The sequence below is a fragment of the Triplophysa dalaica genome, chromosome 1 (genome assembly GCF_015846415.1).
Source record: "Triplophysa dalaica isolate WHDGS20190420 chromosome 1, ASM1584641v1, whole genome shotgun sequence".
NCBI lineage: Eukaryota > Metazoa > Chordata > Actinopteri > Cypriniformes > Nemacheilidae > Triplophysa > Triplophysa dalaica.
Window position 1 is genome coordinate 16,262,868 of NC_079542.1, and position 24,596 is coordinate 16,287,463.

The 24,596-nt window shown below is 40.7% G+C and overlaps 2 protein-coding genes across 2 annotated transcripts; both read left to right on the top strand.

Moving 5' to 3' along the window:
• Positions 1–2,933: 2,933 nt before the first annotated feature.
• LOC130417219 (hatching enzyme 1.2-like) lies at positions 2,934–5,012 on the top strand. Its single transcript, XM_056742587.1, has 9 exons — positions 2,934–3,014; positions 3,103–3,133; positions 3,249–3,311; positions 3,391–3,543; positions 3,627–3,744; positions 3,870–4,048; positions 4,270–4,351; positions 4,444–4,565; positions 4,821–5,012. Exons 1-9 carry the CDS (start codon positions 2,946–2,948, stop codon positions 4,823–4,825), a joined length of 822 nt encoding a protein of 273 aa, XP_056598565.1. The 5' UTR covers positions 2,934–2,945; the 3' UTR covers positions 4,826–5,012.
• Positions 5,013–11,446: 6,434 nt separating this feature from the next.
• Positions 11,447–13,608, top strand: LOC130417212 (hatching enzyme 1.2-like). The gene is made up of 9 exons (XM_056742573.1): positions 11,447–11,557; positions 11,646–11,676; positions 11,794–11,856; positions 11,936–12,088; positions 12,169–12,286; positions 12,412–12,590; positions 12,814–12,895; positions 13,018–13,139; positions 13,417–13,608. The coding sequence occupies exons 1-9, from the start codon at positions 11,489–11,491 to the stop codon at positions 13,419–13,421; spliced, it is 822 nt and encodes a 273-aa protein (XP_056598551.1). The 5' UTR covers positions 11,447–11,488; the 3' UTR covers positions 13,422–13,608.
• Positions 13,609–24,596: the final 10,988 nt, after the last annotated feature.

Sequence of the window (24,596 nt, forward strand, 5' to 3'; positions counted from 1 at the left end):
GATCTGACTGTGTGTATTGATTTCAATACTTTATAATAAAGATGTTACACACATGGATGTCATATACTTATTGAACAGTATTTAAACATTTCAGTTAGGAAGAAAACAACAATCATTTTTCTTTATTAAAATCTCACATGCGCCTTTTTGGCACCAATGTTTCAGCCATTATGGTTTAAGGTTGAAGTTTGGATTATGGTTGAAGTTTCTCCAAAATACAGTTCTGCCCTTTTGGCACCAACTGGCTTAGTATGTTCAGTGATAAATCTTTTGACTTCTAATGAATAATTCCATATTGATTTCACTTGTCAGTTTGGGCTTTCAGCTCATCGAGGGCTTTCATTTAGTATCTCCATTTCACCCAAAATGTCACTTACGCCACTCTGTGTCATGATTTTGCCTCACCATGTCAGGTATTTCTAGAACCTACAGACTTCTGCAATTTAAATGCAATGCTCTACCAGTTAACATAGAAACATACAGCTTCAAGAAACTCAAGCTTTTACTTCATTTTGTCAAACCATTTTGTATAACATAATTTTGTTGCATACATACTGCTTAAAAGAGACGAAAACATGGGTCAAGTAACATTGAAATAGTGTGTGTTGTGCGTAGCCTGCAGAAACGTAGTTCCATCAACACTTAACACACAATCCTAAATAAGCAAACATCATTAAAAATGCTTTAAATACAACAGCCAGCCTAATTTACTATGACAACCACAACAGCATAATTTAAGCCAGTAAACATTAATCCTTTAAAAATACTAACCAAAAAAGTTATGACAACATGCTATCCATCCATCTATCCATCCATCCATTTTCTTCCGCTTATCCGGGGCCGGGTCGCGGGGCAGCCATTCTAAGCAGGGATGCCCAGACACAGAGGCGTTCCCAGGCCAGCCGGGAGACATAGTCCCTCCAGCGTGTCCTAGGTCTTCCACGGGGTCTTCTCCCGGTGGGACATGCCTGGAACACCTTCCCGGGAAGGCGTCCAGGGGGCACCCGGAAAAGATGCCCGAGCCACCTCGGCTGTCCCCTCTCGATGTGGAGGAGCAGCGGATCTACTCTGAGCTCCTCCCGAGTGACCGAGCTTCTCACCCTATCTCTAAGGGATCGCCCGGCCACCCTGGGAGAAAGCTCATTTTGTCCGCCTGTATCCGGGATCTTGTCCTTTCAGTCATGACCCACAGCTCATGACCATAGGTGTGAGTAGGAGCATAGATTGACCGGTAAATCGAGAGCTTCGCCTTGCGGCTCAGCTCCTTCTTCACCACGACAGACCGGTACAGCGACCGCATTACTGCAGAAGCTACACCGATCCGTCTGTCAATCTGCCGTTCCATCCTTCCCTCACTCGTGAACAAGACCCCCAGATACTTGAACTCCTCCACTTGAGGCAGGAACTCTCCACCTACCTGAAGTAAGCAAGCTACCCTTTTCCGACTGAGAACCATTGCCTCAGATTTGGAGGTGCTGATTCTCATCCCAGCCGCTTCACACATTGCTGCAAACTGTCGCAGTGCATGCTGAAGGTCCTGGTCTGATGCGGCCAGCACGATGACATCATCCCCAAAGAGCAGAGATGATATCGTGTGGTCCCCAAACCCAACGCCCTCCGGCCCCTGGCTGCGCCTAGAAATTCTGTCCATAAAAATTATGAACAGAACCGCCGACAAAGGGCAGCCCTGCCGGAGTCCAACATGCACCGGGAACAAGTCTGACTTACTGCCGGCAATGCGAACCAAGCTCCTGCTCCGGTCGTACAGGGACCGGACAACATGCTATGTTAAAATATTTTGCCAACTCTTGAGTAAATATTTTTTAGTGTAACACTTCCGTGTGTTCCTTGCCTGTTCTACGTTTTTCCCCACGGACTATCATTTTTACATATCACGCTCTCTCACCTGTGTTTTGTTCTCTTGTACTTTTGCACCTGTACCCCATTATCTAGTTCATCCCCATCACCTGTGTTGTCCTTGTTATCTGTTCTATTTAAGTTCTCCCCTTATTTCAGTTCCTTGTCGAGTATTAATGTTCTAACGTTGTTAGATGTATGTCGGTGTTGATGCTGCAGTCTGGAATATATCCTTTTTGCTTTGGTTTTGTTATTCTTTTGGATTACCTGTATTCGAGGAGTGGATTGTTTGCTTTAAATCCTTTAACCCAATCTGTGGTGTGAGATCTTTTTGTCCTCAAGTAACCCATGAACGCAACATGTTGAGGACTAGCCTATTGAGTAGGTACCAAACAATCTATTTAGTTAAAGTAAACAAACTTAAACCACAAAATAATAAACAGAATTGTAGTCAACATATGATTTTTGCATGCTTTTTACTGTCCTGTGCTTTGGTTTGTTGCATATTTGAGTAAAACTCATATTCCTTGATCTGTCTTTCTGCAGTGTAATTTAACATAAATAAAATAGCTTAAATCTTCAGTGTTCTGTCTATTTTGAACTATACCATCTTTTTTGCACCAATGCCCTATGGACTTTGTTTTTGGCTGCTACTGTATCTTTTAAAGTCTGTCTACTTTTTCCTGCAACAAGAAAACTTAAATTTTGTGAATAAATTCATTCATTTCCTCCCCTGGTCCAAAGACATGCATGGTAGGTTGATTGGCATCTCTGGAAAAATTGTCCGTAGGGTGTGAGTGCGTGAGTGAATGAGTGAGTGTGTGTGCCCTGCGATGGGTTGGCACTCCATCCAGGGTGTATCCTGCCTTGATGCCCGATGACTCCTGATACAGGCACAGGCTCCCCGTGACCCGAGGTAGTTCGGATAAGCGGTAGAAAATGGAATGGAATGGAATGGAATTCATTCATTTTGAAAATCTGTGAATTCGTAAAGGTTGGTTTACAAAAAGGGAAGTTGAGTGCTTTCAGAAGACTATATAAACCTCAGCTCTGTTTTACTCAGCACAGCTTTTCAGGAAGCTTTCATTATGTACCTGCTAGTAGTCTACATCTCTCTTGTGCTGAGCTTTGTTCCAGCACAGAGTCATTCTGTTGCGGTAAGAGCACATCAAAAAATAAAATAAATGAAATGCTTTTTATTTCAATCAGAGGTTTATAATCTACATGTTTCAAATCCTTAAACAGAATTTTTTCAAAACGACCTCTGAAGAGACTGGTAAGATGCACGAATGAAGTTTATTTGTAGTCACAGCAACTATTGGTGATAGTTTTTATATTTAAGTGTGTTTTTTTTTGCTTTATCTATGATTTACTGACTTAACACATGTTAGATGCCAGCCCTGAGCAAGATGACGTTCCAGTGTCAGCAATAATTGAGGCCAACAAACATGCTGGTAATTCTGTACATAAACTGATATTCCCATGAATCGGCATATTGAATAACAGAGTGAATAACAGCATTATATAACACAGTACAGGGATTGGACGATCCTGTGATCATGTTTGGAGACATCGCTGTAGCAACAGGGTTACAGAATGCAGATCCATGCACAGCTCGAGGGTGTAAATGGAGCAGAAGCACAAATGGAGAAGTCTATGTGCCCTATGCCATCTCCAACCAGTACTGTAATTGACAACTCTTATTTGAATAATTTTGAGGTTACTTTTTAACAGTTAATATTTCATTCAACATTCTACTTCATTCTCAGCTCCTCAAGAAAAATCAGTGATTGAAAGTGGCCTTAGCTCTTTTCATAAATCAACCTGCATTCGATTCACTCCTCACAATGGACAGAGGGACTTTGTTGACATAAAGTCAGTCTCGGGGTAAATGTCTTATGCACAAATGTCTTATTTATGTTAATGTTCGTTTTCTCTATTCTGTGCATAACGTGAATTTGTGCATCAGAGTCTCATTAAAGTAAGAACTAATTTCTATGTGTGGTCAACAGCTGCTATTCATATGTTGGACGCCAAGGCGGAGGGCAGGTTGTGTCTCTGGACCGCCGTGGATGTGTTTATCACAGTATTGTTCAGCACGAGCTGCTTCATGCTCTCGGATTCCATCACGAGCAGAATCGTAGTGACCGTGACGGACATGTTCAAATTCTTCTTCAAAACGTCCAGCCTGGTACACCTTCCATACAGTTCCTTTGATAATTTGCTTGAGATTTGCTATGCAATGTTGTAAATAGGCTAGATATTAGTGGAGTGACTGAATCAAAATGTGAATAATACAAAATAACAGATACTTTTTTCTATATCCACTGTTGTCACATTAACAATGTACTATTATATTCCAGTTTTATTTTTAATTACATATTCAATACACATTTTTATATGCTGTAACAGGAATGGAGAACAATTTTCATATAAAAAATACCAATAATCTGGGTACTCCCTACGACTACAGCTCTGTGATGCACTATCCGAGGTAAGTTTTGGTGTAGTCCACTTACACGCGCACACATGCACACACACAAACACACACCCAATAAGCAAATGTGAATTTTCTATGTGTTTCAGGGACGCTTTCTCCCGGAACCGTCAGCCAACCATCATTCCCACTCCAAACCCAAACGTTGTGATTGGTGAAGCTAAACAAATGAGCCCCAATGACATCCAGCGTATTAACAGGCTTTACTGCAGTATGTTAAACATGTGTTCTTTTCATGTGAAAAAAACTGCATTTGTGCAGTTGTATTTACCTGCTGAAATCACCACAATACAAAACTTGAAGCATTTTGATCAAGATTGTGTTGCAGCCAAGCAGCTTGGTGGACACATTAGCACACCAACATTGCTATATGCTGGTCTTTTCAGCAGGGGTTATAGTTTTTCATTATTATTTCTGTCTCATGGTCTTGTCTTTTCAGTCATGTCTTGCTCTTTATTTTTGATAGGTTAAACAAAGGGATGCTGAGATGTATGAAGAGCATGTCTGAAGAGCAAAAGATCCTCGTTCTTCAAGCATTCTTCTTAGCTTTCCTTTGCATATTACAATGTCAAAATGATGTCACTGCCTATATTTTCATGAAAATGTGTTTTGAGAGTAAAAAAAATTAAATGCACAAATAAATAAGCAATAAACATCAGCATGTTTTTGTTTTACTTCGCAAAACATTGCATGTTTGTCCCAATATATTGTACCAATAAATCTACAAGGAACTAAAAACTTTTAACACACACCATTCTGTAATGATACGCATTGACAGTACAAATGCAAAAACACTTCTTTGGAACAGTTTCTAATTTCAAAATCCATGTTTTAGTTTTTGCCACAGTCACCATAGACTTGCTCACTTGGGGTCTTAAGACAAAAACATTAAGACATTTCCCCCAAAAAACAATTAAAACTCTTCAGCATGACAGTATAAAACACTTCTCTGAAAACCTACTTCAAACTGGTGTCTATTTAAAAACACTTGATTTATGTTTCTCATTTGAAACTGATAAGAAAAAAGAAAAGAAAAAAGTAATTGTGCCAAGGTGGGCCTGGTTCAGTTTGGTCTACTGGGAGAGTAAATCAAAAAATTAAAACTTTGAGTCAGAACTTTAAATGCATTTAAATTATATTGCACAAAAGATTCCACCATATAGTCCTTTAAATTAACATACATGTGTCTGTTTAATTAATATACATGTGTCCTGTTCGCTGGGTTTAGTCAACGGTGCTATAGTTTACAGTCAACGTTACTCTATTAAATGATTTAAGATTATTGGCTTTGTATGTAGAAAAAGACAGAATTGGTGCAAATGCGTGATGTTGCTAGCTCATAACAATGATAATGCCGTGCGTATCTAAACTCATTAAACGTTAGACGAGCAAATCGTGTTATCTTAGCATCTTTTCTCACGCTTTTATGGGTAAAGGTAATATTAGTTGACTACTGTTGAGAAATTCTGGCTGGTAAACATCTATCAGTAATAGACATTATTCAGGACAACTGCCTTTTAAATGCTAAATCTTATTGCAATGGTTTCATAATTAAACCCATTTTTATTAACGTTGCAGTCTTGTGCGTAAATAGTTTACAACACTTGTTACAACTAAAACACATTTAAAAGATATTTATTGGTAGTTTTGCTTTGTATGATTCATGTCACTTGTTTTTCTTTAGAACAGCAGTTGTTCCCCATGCAACATTTTGAGTTGCATCAGTACTTGGCCTCTTGCATCAAGACATCCACTGTATGGATTGCGGGACATGTTTATTCAGAGGATCTCTGCAAGAGACAACACAGTGAGTTCAATTTCTTTACCAGCATTGTTTTTTTGAACACGTTTGTAATTCTGTCGACTTGCATTTATTCCAGCACGATGTTGACTACATCCTCAGCCATGTGTCTTCTCAAATTAGTGCAAATTAGTTTTGCCAGCAGAAGTCAGCTTCAGCACTCTCATGGAGTTCCACACGCCGACCTGCCTTGCATCCAAAATGCAGTAGTATTTAAGCTAACAGAGTTAACTTACTACGTCATTTCTTGGATAAATCAAGCTCACAAGATTGGTTATCAATAGATAAACAAGAACACAAAGCTCTCAAACAATTCTGGAGTCATGAGACAGGACACATAGTCCTATAGACTAGCAAAGGTGACAGGCATTAAATATAATATGAATAAAAACATGACGTTTTGTCTGTCTCGTGATTTTCCTGCTTTCTCACTTTCCTGAAACTCCTCAAGGGTAGTGTGTCTGTGTGTTAACCGAAGTTGTTTTTAAACAAGATGATAAGAAGTCCCTCTTCACACCATGGGCGTAAATCTCATTTAACAGTAGGGGGGGGGACAATACATATAATATTCCTCAATAGCAATTTTTGAAGGGGACACAAATAATACAGTCAAAATTGTACTTATACGACACTAAGCGACAATATGCATTAGGTTTATAGGTGTATCATGCAGACTTGCAGTCATATTATAACTGAACTGAACGGTCACATACTGTAATACAAGTGAACAATAGACCTTTTTTCCTTTTATATATATTTTTGTCTTTGCTGTGAAGACAGGAAACAAATATAAAAACACACTAACCATGATACTACATGTTGACAATGAGCCACTTTTTAAACACTTAAACACTAGTCATCGTCTGACAAAGTACATCGACTTTAAATGAGTGGTTGTTATTTTCCCCTGTAGTGCACTGCCTCCGCCAACAAACTTTGTTCATGTTCGTGTACCCAAACAAACACTCAGTAACAGGGACTGATGATTAAATTCTGTGTTGTACTTGTTGAATCGCTCGAGTTTCAGTAAACTGAATGTTTAGCTTATCCGCCGCGCACATACTGAACACAATAGATGCTGAGAAAACATCCTTCTCCAACTGAATGAAAGCTGTACAACTTTTGTGGACGCTTGATATAGTGCCAACGTCACAAAACTGTAACCGGTATGTTCGCGGCTGTGTGTGACACGGGACCTGAATGGCAGGATCGGTGGCTAATTGTGGCCGTTAATGTTCACAGCATGCCAGGTCGCCAAAAATAAAAGAATGCATGGAAGACGGCTTCGGCCTGTTAGTTGCAGTGTGTGGCGTCCTATGTAACAAGCTAACGTGTAATAGCTAACGTTTTAATCGCTAGCATAGCAGATTCATAGAAATACATCGGTAATCAGCATTTTTTGCAACAACTAATTTAATAATGAATCAGCATCAACTACAGTAAAGAGAATCACTTCATTTAAGGTGAATAAAATAGCCTTTTTCCTAGAGTTCAACAACCACTGATGAACTGAACCACATACCGGACTTGAATGTGTTGCGCAAAGCGCAGGTGGTGGATGAATGGGGATAGCAGGCAGTGGGCCAAACCACAGTGAGAGGCAGGGGAGGGGGAACTCAACAGTTTTTTTATTTTAAACGCATTTTTTGCGTTTTTATTTTCTTCTAATTATACAATTAGTTTAGGTAACTCAAAATATATTTATGACAATAGCAAATTTAATTGATCGAGGGGGACATGTCCCCTCCGTCACCCCCGGGATTTACGCCCATGCTTCACAGTCACACTGACCTAGTAGGAGGAGAGAGCCTAAGCACTGTGTTAATTTTATTTTATTTTATTCTATTTTATTTTTTATCCTAATCTGTATTTGTGCATTTAATCTTGTTCTTTGGCAATGTAAATTTTCATTTATCATGCCAATAAAGATCCTTTGAATCTTGAATCTAAGCATTCATTAGAGACTTAAACCAAGAATTATTCTCTACTTTCTGTATTAGAAAAGTTTGGTGTTAAACTTGCCTAAATCAACAATTAAAAATAAGATAATGCTGAAAAACAATTGATTAATCTTTGTCAAAACCACATAAAAGTTTTGATATTTGAAGTAAGTTGATGCCACGGCACCAGTCCCTTCAGCCTAAAATGAAAATTCATTTTTTGCTGGTTAGTAAACGTGTTATTAACGCGTTAACGCATAAATTATTTAACGCCGACAATTATTTTATCGTATTATTTATTTTGAAAGTCTATTGCTCACTGGTTCTCAAACTTACAGAATAAACCATGGGTCACAGTAGGGGTGGGATGTAGATCGTTACTGGCTGGGAAATGACATCACCACGCGTCTCAACCACTGAGAGTTGTTTTTTGTGTTCTATTCTACAACAGTGTCATATTAATGTGTAATTCTTGTAAAATATCGTAAATTGCTGAATTTCATTCTTATCGCGATGGCGCGAACGCACGTCAATCTCGTCTTTCGCGAACAATGAAAATATTTGTGAAATCGCGTCACTCACGTGTAAATAACGAACTTTTCCAGCGAGTAAAAAAGAGCTTGGAACACGCTTGCTCGCGTTTTGGTGTGGTCGATTCTCGGGGCCGGTGGGTAACGAGTCCGCTGAGGTGCCTTTGAGTAAGGCACCTTACCCCTACTTGCTCCCCGGGCGCTGTATTGATAGCTGATCACTGCTTTGGGTGTAGGCCCTATGTGTGTTCATGACCTGCTCTGCGTGTGTTCACTACTCACTGGATGGGTTGAATGAAGAGGTCACATTTCGGGAATGGGTCACCACATCTGACAAATAAGTCACTTTCATATGAATGCAACATGCAAAGTTTTAAGCATTGGACAGCCTGTGTTACAAGTAATGACTGTTTTGTGTCTAGATTTTTTAAAAATGACATCAAGGTTCTGAAATTGCTGACAAAATGATTTTAAAACACAGTAAAATTATGTGAAACATATAACAATTAAATGAATTTATTTTACAGCTGCTGTTAACGAAAATTATTTTGAAAAATGAAAGATATTGAAATTAATGAGGAAAAGAGAATATAGAAAAAAACAGCAAGGACCTGTGAATAGATGAAAACCTCTTTAATACTACTCAGAAAGCATTGAGAGGTGATACTTTAAGAAGCTGATTGTTAAATTCCACATTTTGCAAATTAACTTCCAGTATTCTGGGTTGTTGTTACCCATGAAATGCAAAAAGATAGAATATTGTAGGTTAAATTATAACCCATCAGTTGGCAGTTGCAGTATTTCATCCAAACATTGGTTGATAATTCAAGTTGTACCATTGTGTTTTTATGTATTTTTGATGAGATAAACGTGTAATATTATAAAGAAGGATTTAAAGTAGAACCAAAACACTACAACAGCATTATACGATATAGATTATTTAATGTTGAATCAGAAATGATTATAGCCATGCTACTCAATGGTCAGATTAAATATTTTTTTGAATAAAAATAAAAACAATCTGTTGCATCCGTTTTCTCTTTTTGAAATCTTTTCACATCCTCTTGTATCTCTTGTATTGCTCATAGTATGAGTCAGAATCTGGTTAACTGTCAACCAGAGACTTAACAGCTTCCTCGCTTATGTTCCGCTTCAGAGTTTGCAATTCTTGACAAACTTCGATTTATTTCAACAAACACAAATGCAATATTGACCAAAGGTGATGTCTGACTTCGTTTGCCTTGTTGTTGAAAATTGACAGCTTCGTTCTTTATTAAAAAATGTATAATAATAAACAAGCAACTTATTCTACGTTTTGTCACGATTCAGTCTGTGGTCCCCTGTCTTTTAGTTGGTTTAGCTGGATAACGCTAGTTTCTTGTTTCTTTGCAATATTTAGGTTAAGATTATTAATAAATCTATACTGCATGTGGATCCGCTTCCTGCCTGGATTACTCAAATGTTACAGCATTCTATGTATACATATTAATGGGGTGAGAACCAGAGGGGCATAAGTGACATTTCATCAACTTTCCAGGAGAGCCAGAATAAAAACAAATATTTTAGTTTGATCTGACTTTGTGTATTGATTTTAATACTTTATAATAAAGATGTTACACACATGGATGTCATATACTTATTTAACAGTATTTAAACATTTCAGTTAGGAAGAAAACAACAATCATTTTTTTATTAAAATCTCACATGCGCCTTTTGGGCACCAATGTTTCAGCCATTATGGTTTATGAAAATGAAGTTTCTCCAAAATACAGTTCTGCCCTGTTGGCACCAACTGGCTTAGTATGTTTAGTGATAAATCTTTTGACTTTTAATGAATAATTCCAAATTAATTTCACTTGTCATTTTGGGCTTTCAGCTCATCGAGGGCTTTCATTTAGTATCTCCGTTTCACCCAAAATGTCACTTACGCCACTCTGTGTCATGATTTTGCCTCACCATGTCAGGTATTTCTAGAACCTACAGACTTCTGCAATTTAAATGCAATACTCTACCAGTTAAGCCACAGAAACATACAGCTTCAAGAAACTCAAGCTTTTACTTCATTTTGTTAAACCATTTTTTAATTTTGTTGCATACATACTGCTTAAAAGAGAACAAAACATGGGTCAAGTAACATTGAAATAGTGTGTGTTGTGCGTAGCCTGCAGCAACGTAGCTCCATCAACACTTTACACACAATCCTAATTAAGCAAACATCATTAAAAATGCTTTAAATACAACAGCCAGCCTAATTTACTATGACAACCACAACAGCATAATTTAAGCCAGTAAACATTAATCCTTTAAAAATGCTAACCAAAAAAGTTTTGACAACTTAAAATATTAAGTTAACATACTAACATAAAAAATATATTAAAATATTTTGACAACTCTTGAGTTTTTTTTTTGCAACATGTTGAGGACTAGCCTATTGAGTAGGTACAAAACAATCTATTCACTTCAAGTAAAGAAAACTTGTTGCTACAAACTATTTTTTTTATTTACTACATAAGAAGAACCACAAAATAATAACTGAATTGTAGTCAACGTATGGTTTTTGCATGCCTTTTACTTTTGACTAAATAAGATTTAATAGCTTAAATCTTCAGTGTTCTGTCTATTTTGAACTATACCATCTTTTTTGCACCAATGGCCTATAGAGTTTGTTTTTGGCTGCTACTGTATCTTTTAAAGTCTGTCTACTTTTTCCTGAAAACTTTAATTTTGTGAATAAATTCATTAATTTTGAAAATCTGTGAATTCATAAAGGTTGGTTTACTAAAAGGGAAGTTGAGTGCTTTCAGAAGACTATATAAACCTCAGCTCTGTTTAACTCAGCACAGCTTTTCAGGAAGCTTTCATTATGTACCTGCTAGTAGTCTACATCTCTCTTGTGCTGAGCTTTGTTCCAGCTCAGAGTCATTCTGTTGCGGTAAGAGCACATCAAAAGATTAAAAAAATGAAATGCTTTTTATTTCAATCAGAGGTTTATAATCTACATGTTTCAAATCCTTAAACAGAATTTTTTCAAAACGACCTCTGAAGAGACTGGTAAGATGCATGAATGAAGTTTATTTGTAGTCACAGCAACTATTGGTGATAGTTTTTATATTTAAGTGTGGTTTTTTGTGTTTTTTCTCTTTGATTTACTGACTTAACACATGTTAGATGCCAGCCCTGAGCAAGATGACGTTCCAGTGTCAGCAATAATTGAGGCCAACAAACATGCTGGTAATTCTGTACATAAACTGATATTCCCATGAATCGGCATATTGAATAACAGAGTGAATAACAGCATTATATAACACAGTACAGGGATTGGACGATCCTGTGATCATGTTTGGAGACATCGCTGTAGCAACAGGGTTACAGAATGCAGATCCATGCACAGCTCGAGGGTGTAAATGGAGCAGAAGCAGAAATAGAAGAGTCTATGTGCCCTATGCCATCTCCAACCAGTTCTGTAATTGACAACTCTTATTTGAATAATAACATAACTTTTTAACAGTTAATATTTCACTCAACATTCTACTTCATTCTCAGCTCCTCAAGAAAAATCAGTGATTAAAAGTGGCCTAAGGTCTTTTCATAAATCAACCTGCATTCGATTCACTCCTCACAATGGACAGAGGGACTTTGTTGACATAAAGTCAGTCTCGGGGTAAATGTCTTATGCACAAATGTCTTATTTATGTTAATGTTCGTTTTCTCTTTTCTGTGCATAACGTGAATTTGTGCATCAGAGTCTCATTAAAGTAAGAACTAATTTCTATGTGTGGTCAACAGCTGCTATTCATATATTGGACGCCAAGGCGGAGGGCAGGTTGTGTCTCTGGACCGCCGTGGATGTGTTTATCACAGTATTGTTCAGCACGAGCTGCTTCATGCTCTCGGATTCCATCACGAGCAGAATCGTAGTGACCGTGACAGACATGTTCAAATTCTTCTTCAAAACGTCCAGCCTGGTACACCTTCCTTACAGTTCCTTTGATAATTTGCTTGAGATTTGCTATGCAATGTTGTAAACTAGGCTAGATTTTAGTGGAGTGACTGAATCAAAACGTGAATCATACAGTAATAACAGATACTTTTTTCTATATCCACTGTTGTCACATTAACAATGTACTATTATATTCCAGTTTTATTTTTAATTACATATTCAATACACATTTTTATATGCTGTAACAGGAATGGAGCACAATTTTCATATAAAAAATACCAATAATCTGGGTACTCCCTACGACTACAACTCTGTGATGCACTATCCGAGGTAAGTTTTGGTGTAGTCCACTTACACATGCACGCATACACACATGCACGCACACACACGCAAACGCACACACGCACAAACGCACACACAATAAGCAACTGTGCATTTTCTATGTGTTTCAGGGACGCTTTCTCCCGGAACCGTCAGCCAACCATCATTCCCACTCCAAACCCAAACATTGTGATTGGTGAAGCTAAACAAATGAGCCCCAATGACATCCAGCGTATTAACAGGCTTTACTGCAGTATGTTAAACATGTGTTCTTTTATGTGAAAAAAGTATTTTCTTTTCATGTGAAAAAACTGCATTTGTGCAGTTGTATTTACCTGCTGAAATCACCACAATACAAAACTTGAAGCATTTTGATCAAGATTGTGTTGCAGCCAAGCAGCTTGGTGGACACATTAGCACACCAACATTGCTATATGCTGGTCTTTTCAGCAGGGGTTATAGTTTTTCATTATTATTTCTGTCTCATGGTCTTGTCTTTTCAGTCATGTCTTGCTCTTTATTTTTGATAGGTTAAACAAAGGGATGCTGAGATGCATGAAGAGCATGTCTGAAGAGCAAAAGATCCTCGTTCTTCAAGCAATCTTCTTAGCTTTCCTTTGCATACTACAATGTCAAAATGATGTCACTGCCTATATTTTAATGAAAATGTGTTTTGAGAGTAAAAAAAAAAAAATGCACAAATAAATAAGCAATGAACATCAGCGTGTTTTTGTTTTACTTTGCAAAACATTGCATGTTTTTCCCAATATATTGTACCAATAAATCTACAAGGAACTAAAAACTTTTAACACACACCATTCTGTAATGATACGCATTGACAGTACAAATGCAAAAACACTTCTTTGGAACAGTTTCTAATTTCAAAATCCATGTTTTAGTTTTTGCCACAGTCACCATTGTCTTGCTCACTTGGGGTCTTAAGACAAAAACATTAAGTAAGACATTTCCCCCAAAAAACAATTAAAACTCTTCAGCATGACAGTATAAAACACTTCTATGAAAAGATACTTCAAACTGGTGTCTATTTAAAAACACTTGATTTATGTTTCTCATTTGAAACTGATAAGAAAAAAGAAAAGAAAAAAGTAATTGTGGCAAGGTGGGCCTGGTTCAGTTTGGTCTACTGGGAGAGTAAATCAAAAATTTAAAACTTTGAGTCAGAACTTTAAATGCATTTAAATTATATTGCACAAAATTCATACATAAAGACAAAGTTGTCCAAATCGCACACAAATACCATTGAAGTTGGATATATCTGCAAATCCCGAACAAGGTACACAGGTAATTGACCATAATAATATTGTTACTGATTGTCAGATACACTTCTTATATCTGTTATGAGTATGCTGTACCAGGTTTATTAAGTCGTTTGTTGTCAGATTCCACCATATTGTCCTTTAAATTAACATGTCTGTTAATACATGTGTCCTGTTAGCTGGGTTTAGTCAACGGTGATATAGTTTACAGTCAACGTTACTCTATTAAATGATTTAAGATTATTGGCTTTGTATGTAGAAAAAGACAGAATTGGTGTAAATGCGTGATGTTGCTAGCTCATAACAATGATAATGCCGTGCGTATCTAAACTCATTAAACATTAGACGAGCAAATCGTGTTATCTTAGCATCTTTTCTCATGCTTTTCTTGGTAAAGGTAATATAAGTTGACTACTGTTGAGAAATTCTGGCTGGTAAACATCTATCAGTAATAGACATTATTCAGGACAACTGCCTTTTAAATGCTAAATCTTATTGCAATGGTTTCATAATTAGACCCATTTTTATTAACGTTGCAGTCTTGTGCGTAAATAGTTTACAACACTTGTTACAACTAAAACACATTTAAAAGATATTTATTGGTAGTTTTGCTTTGTATGATTCATGTCACTTGTTTTTCTTTAGAACAGCAGTTGTTACCCATGCAACATTTTGAGTTGCATCAGTACTTGGCCTCTTGCATCAAGACATCCACTGTATGGATTGCGGGACATGTTTATTCAAAGGATCTCTGCAAGAGACAACACAGTGAGTTCAATTTCTTTACCAGCATTGTTTTTTTGAACACGTTTGTAATTCTGTCGACTTGCATTTTTTCCAGCACGATGTTGACTACATCCTCAGCCATGTGTCTTCTCAAATTAGTGCAAATTAGTTTTGCCAGCAGAAGTCAGCTTCAGCACTCTCATGGAGTTCCACACGCCGACCTGCCTTGCATCCAAAATGCAGTAGTATTTAAGCTAACAGAGTTATCGTTGTTGGATAAATCAAGCTCACAAGATTGGTTATCAATAGATAAACAAGAACACAAAGCTCTCTGTAGTAGAGTAGGCGGGGCGAGACCGTGGTTCGAGTCCGGTGAGTAATTGTGAATTAGCGCCAGCTGTGCGCACACCGGGCTCGAATCACGTAGGAGATGGGAGCATAAAACGAACGAGCGACCGGACCGTCGAGGAGAGAGGACCGGGCCCGAACTTATGTTATGTTTGTATTTATATTTATGTTCATGTTTTGTTCGCCGGCGGTCGTCCGTGAGGGGCCGCCGGCTGTTATATTAATTTATTAAATGTTTAAATGTTTGCCGGTTCCCGCCTCCTTCCTTCCATTTTATTGAGATTTGTTACACTCTCAAACAATTCTGGAGTCATGAGACAGGACACATAGTCCTATAGACTATCAAAGATGACAGGCATTATCTAAAATATGAATTAAAACATGACGTTATGTCTTTCTCGTGATTTTCATGCTTTCTCATTTTCCTGAAACTCCTCAAGAATGGAATAGAATGCCTTAATTGTCACTGTACATGTACAATGAGATTCATTAGCTGACTACACTGGCAGTGAAATAAATACTACAAGTTACATTACAAAGAAAGGGACATAAAATGTGCAGCCTGGAGAGTGTATACATTTCCAGATGTATACAATATAAAAAACAGGACATACATTAATAAGTTAAAACAAGGGAAGGTAAAGGTGAGCAGACCTGAGGAATGTGTACGATTGCAATAAATATGTCTAATAAATATAATATGTTATTGTCCATAATAGGTTGGGATATTGCACATTGAAAGGTCTCTGCACGGTAGCTAATCATTGGTATATTACATAATAGAGTCCGAGGGTTGGCGTGTTAGAATTACGAACAGTGCATGTGAGAGTTCAGAATAGTTATTGCTCTTGGGAAGAAGCTGTTTTTGAGTCTGTTGTTCTGGCCTTGAGACACCTGCAGCGCCTCCCTGAGGGGAGCAGTTAGAATAGGTCAAAACCAGGGTGGGAGCTGTCCTTGGTGATGGTTAGAGCTCTGTTTAGGCAACGGAAGGTGTAAATGTCCTTCAGGGAGGGGGGAGGGCAGCCAATGATCTTCTGTGCTGCCTTTACAACCCTCTGAAGCCTCTCCCTGTCTGCAACGGTACAGCTGCCGTACCATATTGTGATACAGTATGTCAGCAGGCTCTCGATGGATGAGCGGTAGAAGGTCAGCAGCAGGTTGGAGTTCAGATTCTACTTCCTAAGAACTCTCAGGAAGTGTAGGCACTGCTGATCCCTCTTGCAGACTGCTATGATGTACTTTGTCCAGGAGATGTCGGCGGAGATAAGGACGCCGAGAAACTTGAAAGAGTGAACCCTCTCCACACACTCACCGTTGATGTATAGGGGGGCTGGGTCAGTCCTGTGCTTCCTGAAGTCGATGATGATCTCTCTGGTCTTCTTTGTGTTCAGAGTGAGATTATTCTCTGAACACCAGGCTGCCAACTTCACAACCTCTTCTCTGTAGGCTGCCTCCTCACCTTTAGAGATGAGTCCGACCACTGTAGTGTCGTCCGCAAACTTGACAATGAGATTGTCGTTGTTGGCCAGACTGCAGTCGTAGGTGTAGAGCAGTAGCGGCTGCTGATCTTTTAAAGAGGGGAAGCTCATTTTCGGCCTAAATCATAAAAATTGTCCATTTATTTATATGTAAATTCTGCCCTACGTTCCTTTTCAAGAAAATGCCCTGTAACCCTGTCGTACCAACTAGGCATCTTTTCCAGTGACTTGACACGTGTCCTCTCAATGGCCAGCAGAGCTAGGCTGCTTAAATGGCCTTGGCCCATTGTGTTACGGGTGTAGGACTTGAGCCGCTTTAAACAGGAGAAGCTCCTTTCTACACCTGCAGATGTAGCTCCAATTGTTGCCACTAATGAGAACAGTTTGTAAAGCTGAGGCATTGTAGTGTCCAACTCCATGTTTTTAAGGAACACCAAGTAATCACACAGCTTTCCCCTGTTACTCTGCAAGTCCTGATCTGAATACAGGACTTGACGTTCAGACCTCAGTCTCCCTGAATCAAAGTGATGGCCATAACTTTTCAGGACACTTTGGAAGGCCTCCTCTGGAAATGCTTGTCTCATGTCATCAAATTTCCCTGGATTGACTAATTCTAAGAAAAGCATACTTTCCAAATTTGAAAAACGTCGAGGAATCTGCTCCAAGATGTTATCAAGGATGGCCATGTACAGATTTCTGTAGCGCTCTTGGGGATCCTGCAATTGGGTCAGACGGCACTTTCTCATGGGCTCATCTCTTGGGTCTGATGTTAGATCTGCTGCTTTGGCATAAACAGCTTGGAAAGCCCCCTCTGACCTCTTCTCTTTGACAAATGCAAGAAGAGACTCAATTCTTTTCTTGCAGTAAAGAACATCCATTGCTCTCTGCTGGACAATATCAAAGACCACATCAGTCTCAGAGAAGATTTGTTCATATGTGTACAACACGAACACAAACTCAAAATCCTCCAGTTTCCTCACGAAGCCTTTGGCACAATCCAGTGTATCATCATCCATTGTCGTATCTGCAATGATGTTATCAAATGTCTGCAGTAGGCCATCATAATTGTTTGCCACAGTGCTCACTATCCGTGATGTGAAATTCCATCAAGTAGGAGCGTTTCTGGGCAACCTTGAGCAGCCTGCAGACTCCAGAAAAGACGTCCTCTTTGTGGATTTTGAGAAAAATGTGGCAAACCCAGAGAGTGATGCAAAAAAAATTCTGCACTCAGGCAAGCATTTGGCCCCCTGTGACAGCACCAGATTCAGTCTGTGTGCATAGCGATGCACAAACATTGCACTGGGGGCTATTGCTTTCACTTTGGCCTGCAGACCATTGAGAGCTGAAGCCATGACAGCAGCCCCATCATAGGTCTGTGCCACAAGCTTATCCTTAAAATTGTAGCCCTGCATGTTCTCATTTAAAACATCAAAATCGGACTGAGCATCTCGCCCCCCAGAAACATTAATATGCAATGAAGCGCTCCTGAATTTTACCTGCAATATCCACATAGCGAACAATGACAGAGAGTTGGGCACGGCAGGATATATCAGTGGTTTCATCCACCTGCCATCCAAAAAAGGAGCATCCTGAATTTCATCTCTGATCTTATCAGAAATGGTGGCTGCAAGAGCATAGATCTAGTCATTTTGAATAGTGTGTGACATACCAGAAAACACAGTTGAGGACTTGAATTGTGTGGACAGGACAGAGTCATATTTAGCCAATGTTTCTGTGAACTCTCTGTAATTCCCTTGTTGGATGATTCACTACTCTCATCATGTCCCCTAAATGACAGCTCCTGCCGGCCAAGCAAGGATGTCACATCAATTAGGCGGTTTAGGAAGGCCATGTTTTGTTTAACAGTTTCATTATGTTTAACCACTTGAATGCGAGCACCTTCATTGATTGCATGCTCAACCCTGATCCTGCCCATGCAACTTAATCTTGCACATGCACTCACATGTTCATTGCTATTTTCATGCCTTTTATATGCCATGTCAAAGTTTGACAGATCTCCAAACCCCAATTTTGACCAAACAACACATCCATGAGATGGTTTCATCAAGAGACATGGCCAGCAGTACATTTTCTTTTTCACAGCACTTCCAGTCAGCCAGCTAACTTTGTCATACCAGGAGAGCTGAAAAGACCTGTTACTTTTCCCTATCTTTTGCACTAAATCAATCTTAGGTGTTGATCTCCCCTGCTGTTTAATTCTAAGTTTCTCCTCGTAAGGAAGATTTTCTAATGGCTTTGCCAAAATCAGGTCAACAATATTAGCACTGTCTGCCATCGTGTGCAGCTTGCTAGCTGTCTAGTTCAGACTATATGAATTAATGAACAAACGATCTAATATATATATATATTTAACTCAACGGGAGGAAATGTGGGAATTATGTTAAACTGAAACTGTCATGAACCTCGGATTGAGACAAGGCGTGGGAACCCAAGTGCAGGCAGAGGCAGGAACAAACAAGGAGGTGAAGGGGTTAACAGATTTATTTAACAAATAACAAGACTAACAAAACAGGTAAAACAAAACCCACGAGGGGGAAAACAAGACAGGATAATATATATATAAATAAAGACAAGGACACTAACCAACTAAACTAAGAAAACAAACACTGGATACAAACACTAAACTACACTTACTTTGACAAGGGAATACAGGAAACAGGAACAAGGACAACTTGGCATAGCGACGAGAACAAGAACATGTACAGCATTCAACGTACAAGAACACGTAATCACATTCAGCATAAACACATTCAATGCACGAGCAACAAGACAAAGAAACATGAGGGCTCTTTATAGGGGAAGGTAATTAACACTAACTATGAAACAGGAGGGTAGGGCAACGATGACACGACTGGGGAGAATATGGAAAGCCACAAGGGTCAAAAACATCTCTCCCCACATAAAACCATCAGGCAATGCCATGGCTCCACTTGAGACAAGAATAAAACATGACATGGTAGTGGAACCATGACATAAGCCCCCCCTTTAATGAACACCTCCAGGTGTTCATCAAGGGGTCACTAACAGGACAAGACCGACTGGGAAACAGACAAAAACCAAACAGACAAGGTGAACATGATCAAGGGCATACAAGACAAGATAACGAATGGGTTGGGATGAGATAACAAAAACAACAGACATGGGAGGGGGGGCGGGGGCAAACAAGAAAACACAGGAAGTCCAGAAGGGGCAGGGCCGGGCGGGGAAGTCCCAGCCCTGGGGGACGCGCCAGGGCGCGGAGCCCCAGGAGGCTTGACAGGGGTAGTCCTGGGGGGAACTGTCCTAGTCCCCTGCAGGACTGCAGGGCTAGTCCTCGGCTGGAATGCCGGGCTGGACCAGGGCTGGAAGGCCGACTGGATCGTCGGCTGGACAGGGCTTGGTGCTGACGGCGGCTGGGCAGCCGGACTTGACGGCGGCTGGGCAGCCGGACTTGACGGCGGCTGGGCAGCCGGACTTGACGGCGGCTGGGCAGCCGGACTTGACGGCGGCTGGGCAGCCGGACTTGACGGCGGCTGGGCAGCCGGACTTGACGGCGGCTGGGCAGCCGGACTTGACGGCGGCTGGGCAGCCGGACTTGACGGCGGCTGGGCAGCCGGACTTGACGGCGGCTGGGCAGCCGGACTTGACGGCGGCTGGGCAGCCGGACTTGACGGCCTCCTCTGGACCGGGCTTGGTGCCGGTGGCTGGACCGGGCTTGGTGCCGGTGGCTGGACCGGGCTTGGTGCCGGTGGCTGGACCGGGCTTGGTGCCGGTGGCTGGACCGGGCTTGGTGCCGGTGGCTGGACCGGGCTTGGTGCCGGTGGCTGGACCGGGCTTGGTGCCGGTGGCTGGGCAGCGACCTCTGGCGGCTGGGCAGCGACCTCCGGCGGCGGCTGGGCAGCGACCTCCGGCGGCGGCTGGGCAGCGACCTCCGGCGGCGGCTGGGCAGCGACCTCCGGCGGCGGCTGGGCAGCGACCTCCGGCGGCGGCTGGGCAGCGACCTCCGGCGGCGGCTGGGCAGCGACCTCCGGCGGCGGCTGGGCCGGGCTCGGTGCCGGACGGACCGTCACCTTCCCACAGCGCCCCCCCAAAAAATATTTGGGGTTTGACACCACCGGACTCGGGACCACCGGACTCGGGACCACCGGACTCGGGACCACCGGACTCGGGACCACCGGACTCGGGACCACCGGACTCGGGACCACAGGACTCGGGACCACAGGACTCGGGACCACAGGACTCGGGACCACAGGACTCGGGACCACAGGACTCGGGACCACAGGACTCGGGACCACAGGACTCGGGACCACAGGACTCGGGACCACAGGACTCGGGACCACAGGACTCCTGTCTGCCCTCCGTTGTCTCTTCTTCTTCAGCCGAGCCACCCGTCTGGTGGTCGGCTGAAGGAAGGACGTGAAGGGCAAAGCTGGTTCGGGGTTGGAGGCCTCAGAGGAAGACCCCGAAGAAGTTCTCCTCCCCCGCTTGCCACGGAGACCAGATGGTGGCGGTGAAGCTGCTGCGGATGAGGCGGAGGGAGCGGTGATGCCCATAACCCCGACCTGCAGGGTACGACCCTCCGGGATAACGACCAGCGGAGATGGAAAACAGGACTGAACTGGGACCCTGGACTCCGACCTGTTCGTGGCATACCGCCACACGACATCGAAGTCCAGCGGTCTCAGCATCCTCATCTCCGCTGGTGACAGAGGATCCCTGAGGCCGCGGCTGAACAACACCGCCAACTCCTCCTCCCCAAAGACCACCTCCTCTGCGGCATCGAGGAACCTATCAACGTAGGTCCCCAGGTCGTCGTTACCTTGGCGGATACCGCAGAGGTGGCGTGCCTGGCGGGACCGCAAGCAGTTCACCTCGACTGCCTGCTGGGTTCGGTTTGGCTCGTGCATTCTGTCATGAACCTCGGATTGAGACAAGGCGTGGGAACCCAAGTGCAGGCAGAGGCAGGAACAAACAAGGAGGTGAAGGGGTTAACAGATTTATTTAACAAATAACAAGACTAACAAAACAGGTAAAACAAAACCCACGAGGGGGAAAACAAGACAGGATAATATATATATAAATAAAGACAAGGACACTAACCAACTAAACTAAGAAAACAAACACTGGATACAAACACTAAACTACACTTACTTTGACAAGGGAATACAGGAAACAGGAACAAGGACAACTTGGCATAGCGACGAGAACAAGAACATGTACAGCATTCAACGTACAAGAACACGTAATCACATTCAGCATAAACACATTCAATGCACGAGCAACAAGACAAAGAAACATGAGGGCTCTTTATAGGGGAAGGTAATTAACACTAACTATGAAACAGGAGGGTAGGGCAACGATGACACGACTGGGGAGAATATGGAAAGCCACAAGGGTCAAAAACATCTCTCCCCACATAAAACCATCAGGCAATGCCATGGCTCCACTTGAGACAAGAATAAAACATGACATGGTAGTGGAACCATGACAGAAACAATGAATGTGGTGTGAAATTGTGTGAAATATACGATGAAGGTTGCAGCAGTTTGTCTTTCGACTACACATGCAAAATCCGCGATGGGACTGAGTTGGAAATGGAGACACAGAGTGATACGCGTCATAATCTGAAGACCACGCCCACACCAACCGTCTCTTTGCATTGCGAGAAGCTGCCGCCTCCTTGTCATTTATGATTTATATAAAAAAAAAATGTCTAAAAGGTGATATGTGACAATGTGTATAGCAAACAAGCAACAAAAAAAAAACAAGAAATACGTTTTTATAAGCTGTTGGCCCCAAAAAACGAGCGTTTTAGGACATAAAAGTGGATTAAAAAGAGATGACAGACCCTCCAATCATCACGAAGACGCTCGGAGTCCGGGCCAGCCCACTCCTCCATTCATCCCAGAGACGCTGAGCGTCCGTGGGCGGGACATAATCGCAGCATTATCCAATGACCGTCTTGTTTCTAAGCACTGAAAAAAACTGTTTAAAGCAGCCCCATTGAAGTCAATGGACGCTGGGCTTCAACAGAGTAATGCACTGTACGCTACGGGAATGAATGAGAAGGAAATCGAGTCAGCCGACCTAAGTAGCTGATTCTGAACGAAATTGTTTTCGTTCGAGATGAACGTGTTTAACGCATTTTTAGTCAATAAAATGTTAACATAATAGTACATATATTTGACCATTCATTTTTTGACAATTATATATAGGAAGCTGAGCTTCCCTGGCAGTCTTAAAGAAATCGCGTCTGCTAGAAGTAAACCATGAGAAAAGCGTAAGTGAAAGTGTGATGCGGCAAATTCATTCCAATAAAGCTTGACTTACTAGCAAGACCACAAAGAATGATTCAGACTCATATACTGGTATATCTCCAATTTGGGTCAAAATATTTCTTATAGAATGCAGGATCGTTCCCGCTGCATTCCTGGATGGACCAACCTTGCTTTTGTCTCTTTTATTTCATTTTGAAAAATTCCTTACTTATCGCGATTGCCGCAAACGCACGTCAACCTCGTGTTTTGCGAAGGATGAAAATATTTGTCAAACTTGCTCTGCGTGTGTTCACTACTCACTGGATGGGTTGAATGAAGAGGTCACATTTCGGGGATGGGTCACCACATCTGACAAATAAGTCACTTTCATATGAATGCAACATGCAAAGTTTTAAGCATTGGACAGCCTGTGCTACAAATAATGACTGTTTTGTGTCTAGATTTTTTAAAAATGACATCAAGGTTCTGAAATTGCTGACAAAATCATTTTAAAACACAGTAAAATTATGTGAAACACATATAACAATTAAATGAATTTATTTAACAGCTGCTGTTATCGAAAATTATGTGGAAAAATGAAAGATGTTCCTTAAATGAATTTTTTTATCATAACGAAACAAAGAGTTTGAAATTAATGAGGAAAAGAGAAAAAATAAAAAACAGCAAGGACCTCTGAATAGATGAAAACCTCTTTAATACAACTCAGAAAGCATTGAGAGGTGATACTTTAAGAAGCTGATTGTTGTTGTTACCCATGAAATGCAAAAAGATAGAATACTGTAGGTTAAATTATAACCCATCAGTTGGCAGTTGCAGCATTTCATCCAAACATGGGTTGATAATTCAAGTTGTACCAATTGTGTTTTTATGTATTTTTGATGAGATAAACATGTAATATTATAAAGTAGGATTTTGAAGTAGAACCAAAACACTACAACAGCATTATACGATATAGATTATTTAATGTTGAATCAGAAATGATTGTAGCCATGCTACTCAATGGTCAGATGAAATATTTTTTTGAATAAAAATAAAAACAATCTGTTGCATCCGTTTTCTCTTTTTGAAATCTTTTCACATCCTCTTGTATCTCTTGTATTGCTTATAGTATGAGTAAGAATCTGGTTAACTGTCAACCAGAGACTTAACAGCTTCCTCGCTTATGTTCCGCTTCAGAGTTTGCAATTCTTGACAAACTTCGATTTTTTTCACAACAAACACAAATGCAATATTGACCAAAAGTTATGTCCGACTTTGTTTGCCTTGTTGTTGAAAATTGACAGCTTCGTTCTTTATTAAAAAATGTATAATAATAAACAAGCAACTTATTCTACGTTTTGTCACAATTCAGTCTGTGTTCCCATGTCTTTTAGTTGGTTTAGCTGGATAACGCTAGTTTCTTGTTTCTTTGTTATATTTAGGTTAAGATTATTAATAAATCTATACTGCATGTGGATCCGCTTCCTGCCTGGATTACTCAAATGTTACAGCATTCTATGTATACATATTAATGGGGTGAGAACCAGAGGGGCATAAGTGACATTTCATCAACTTTCCAGGAGAGCCAGAATAAAAACAAATATTTTAGTTTGATCTGACTGTG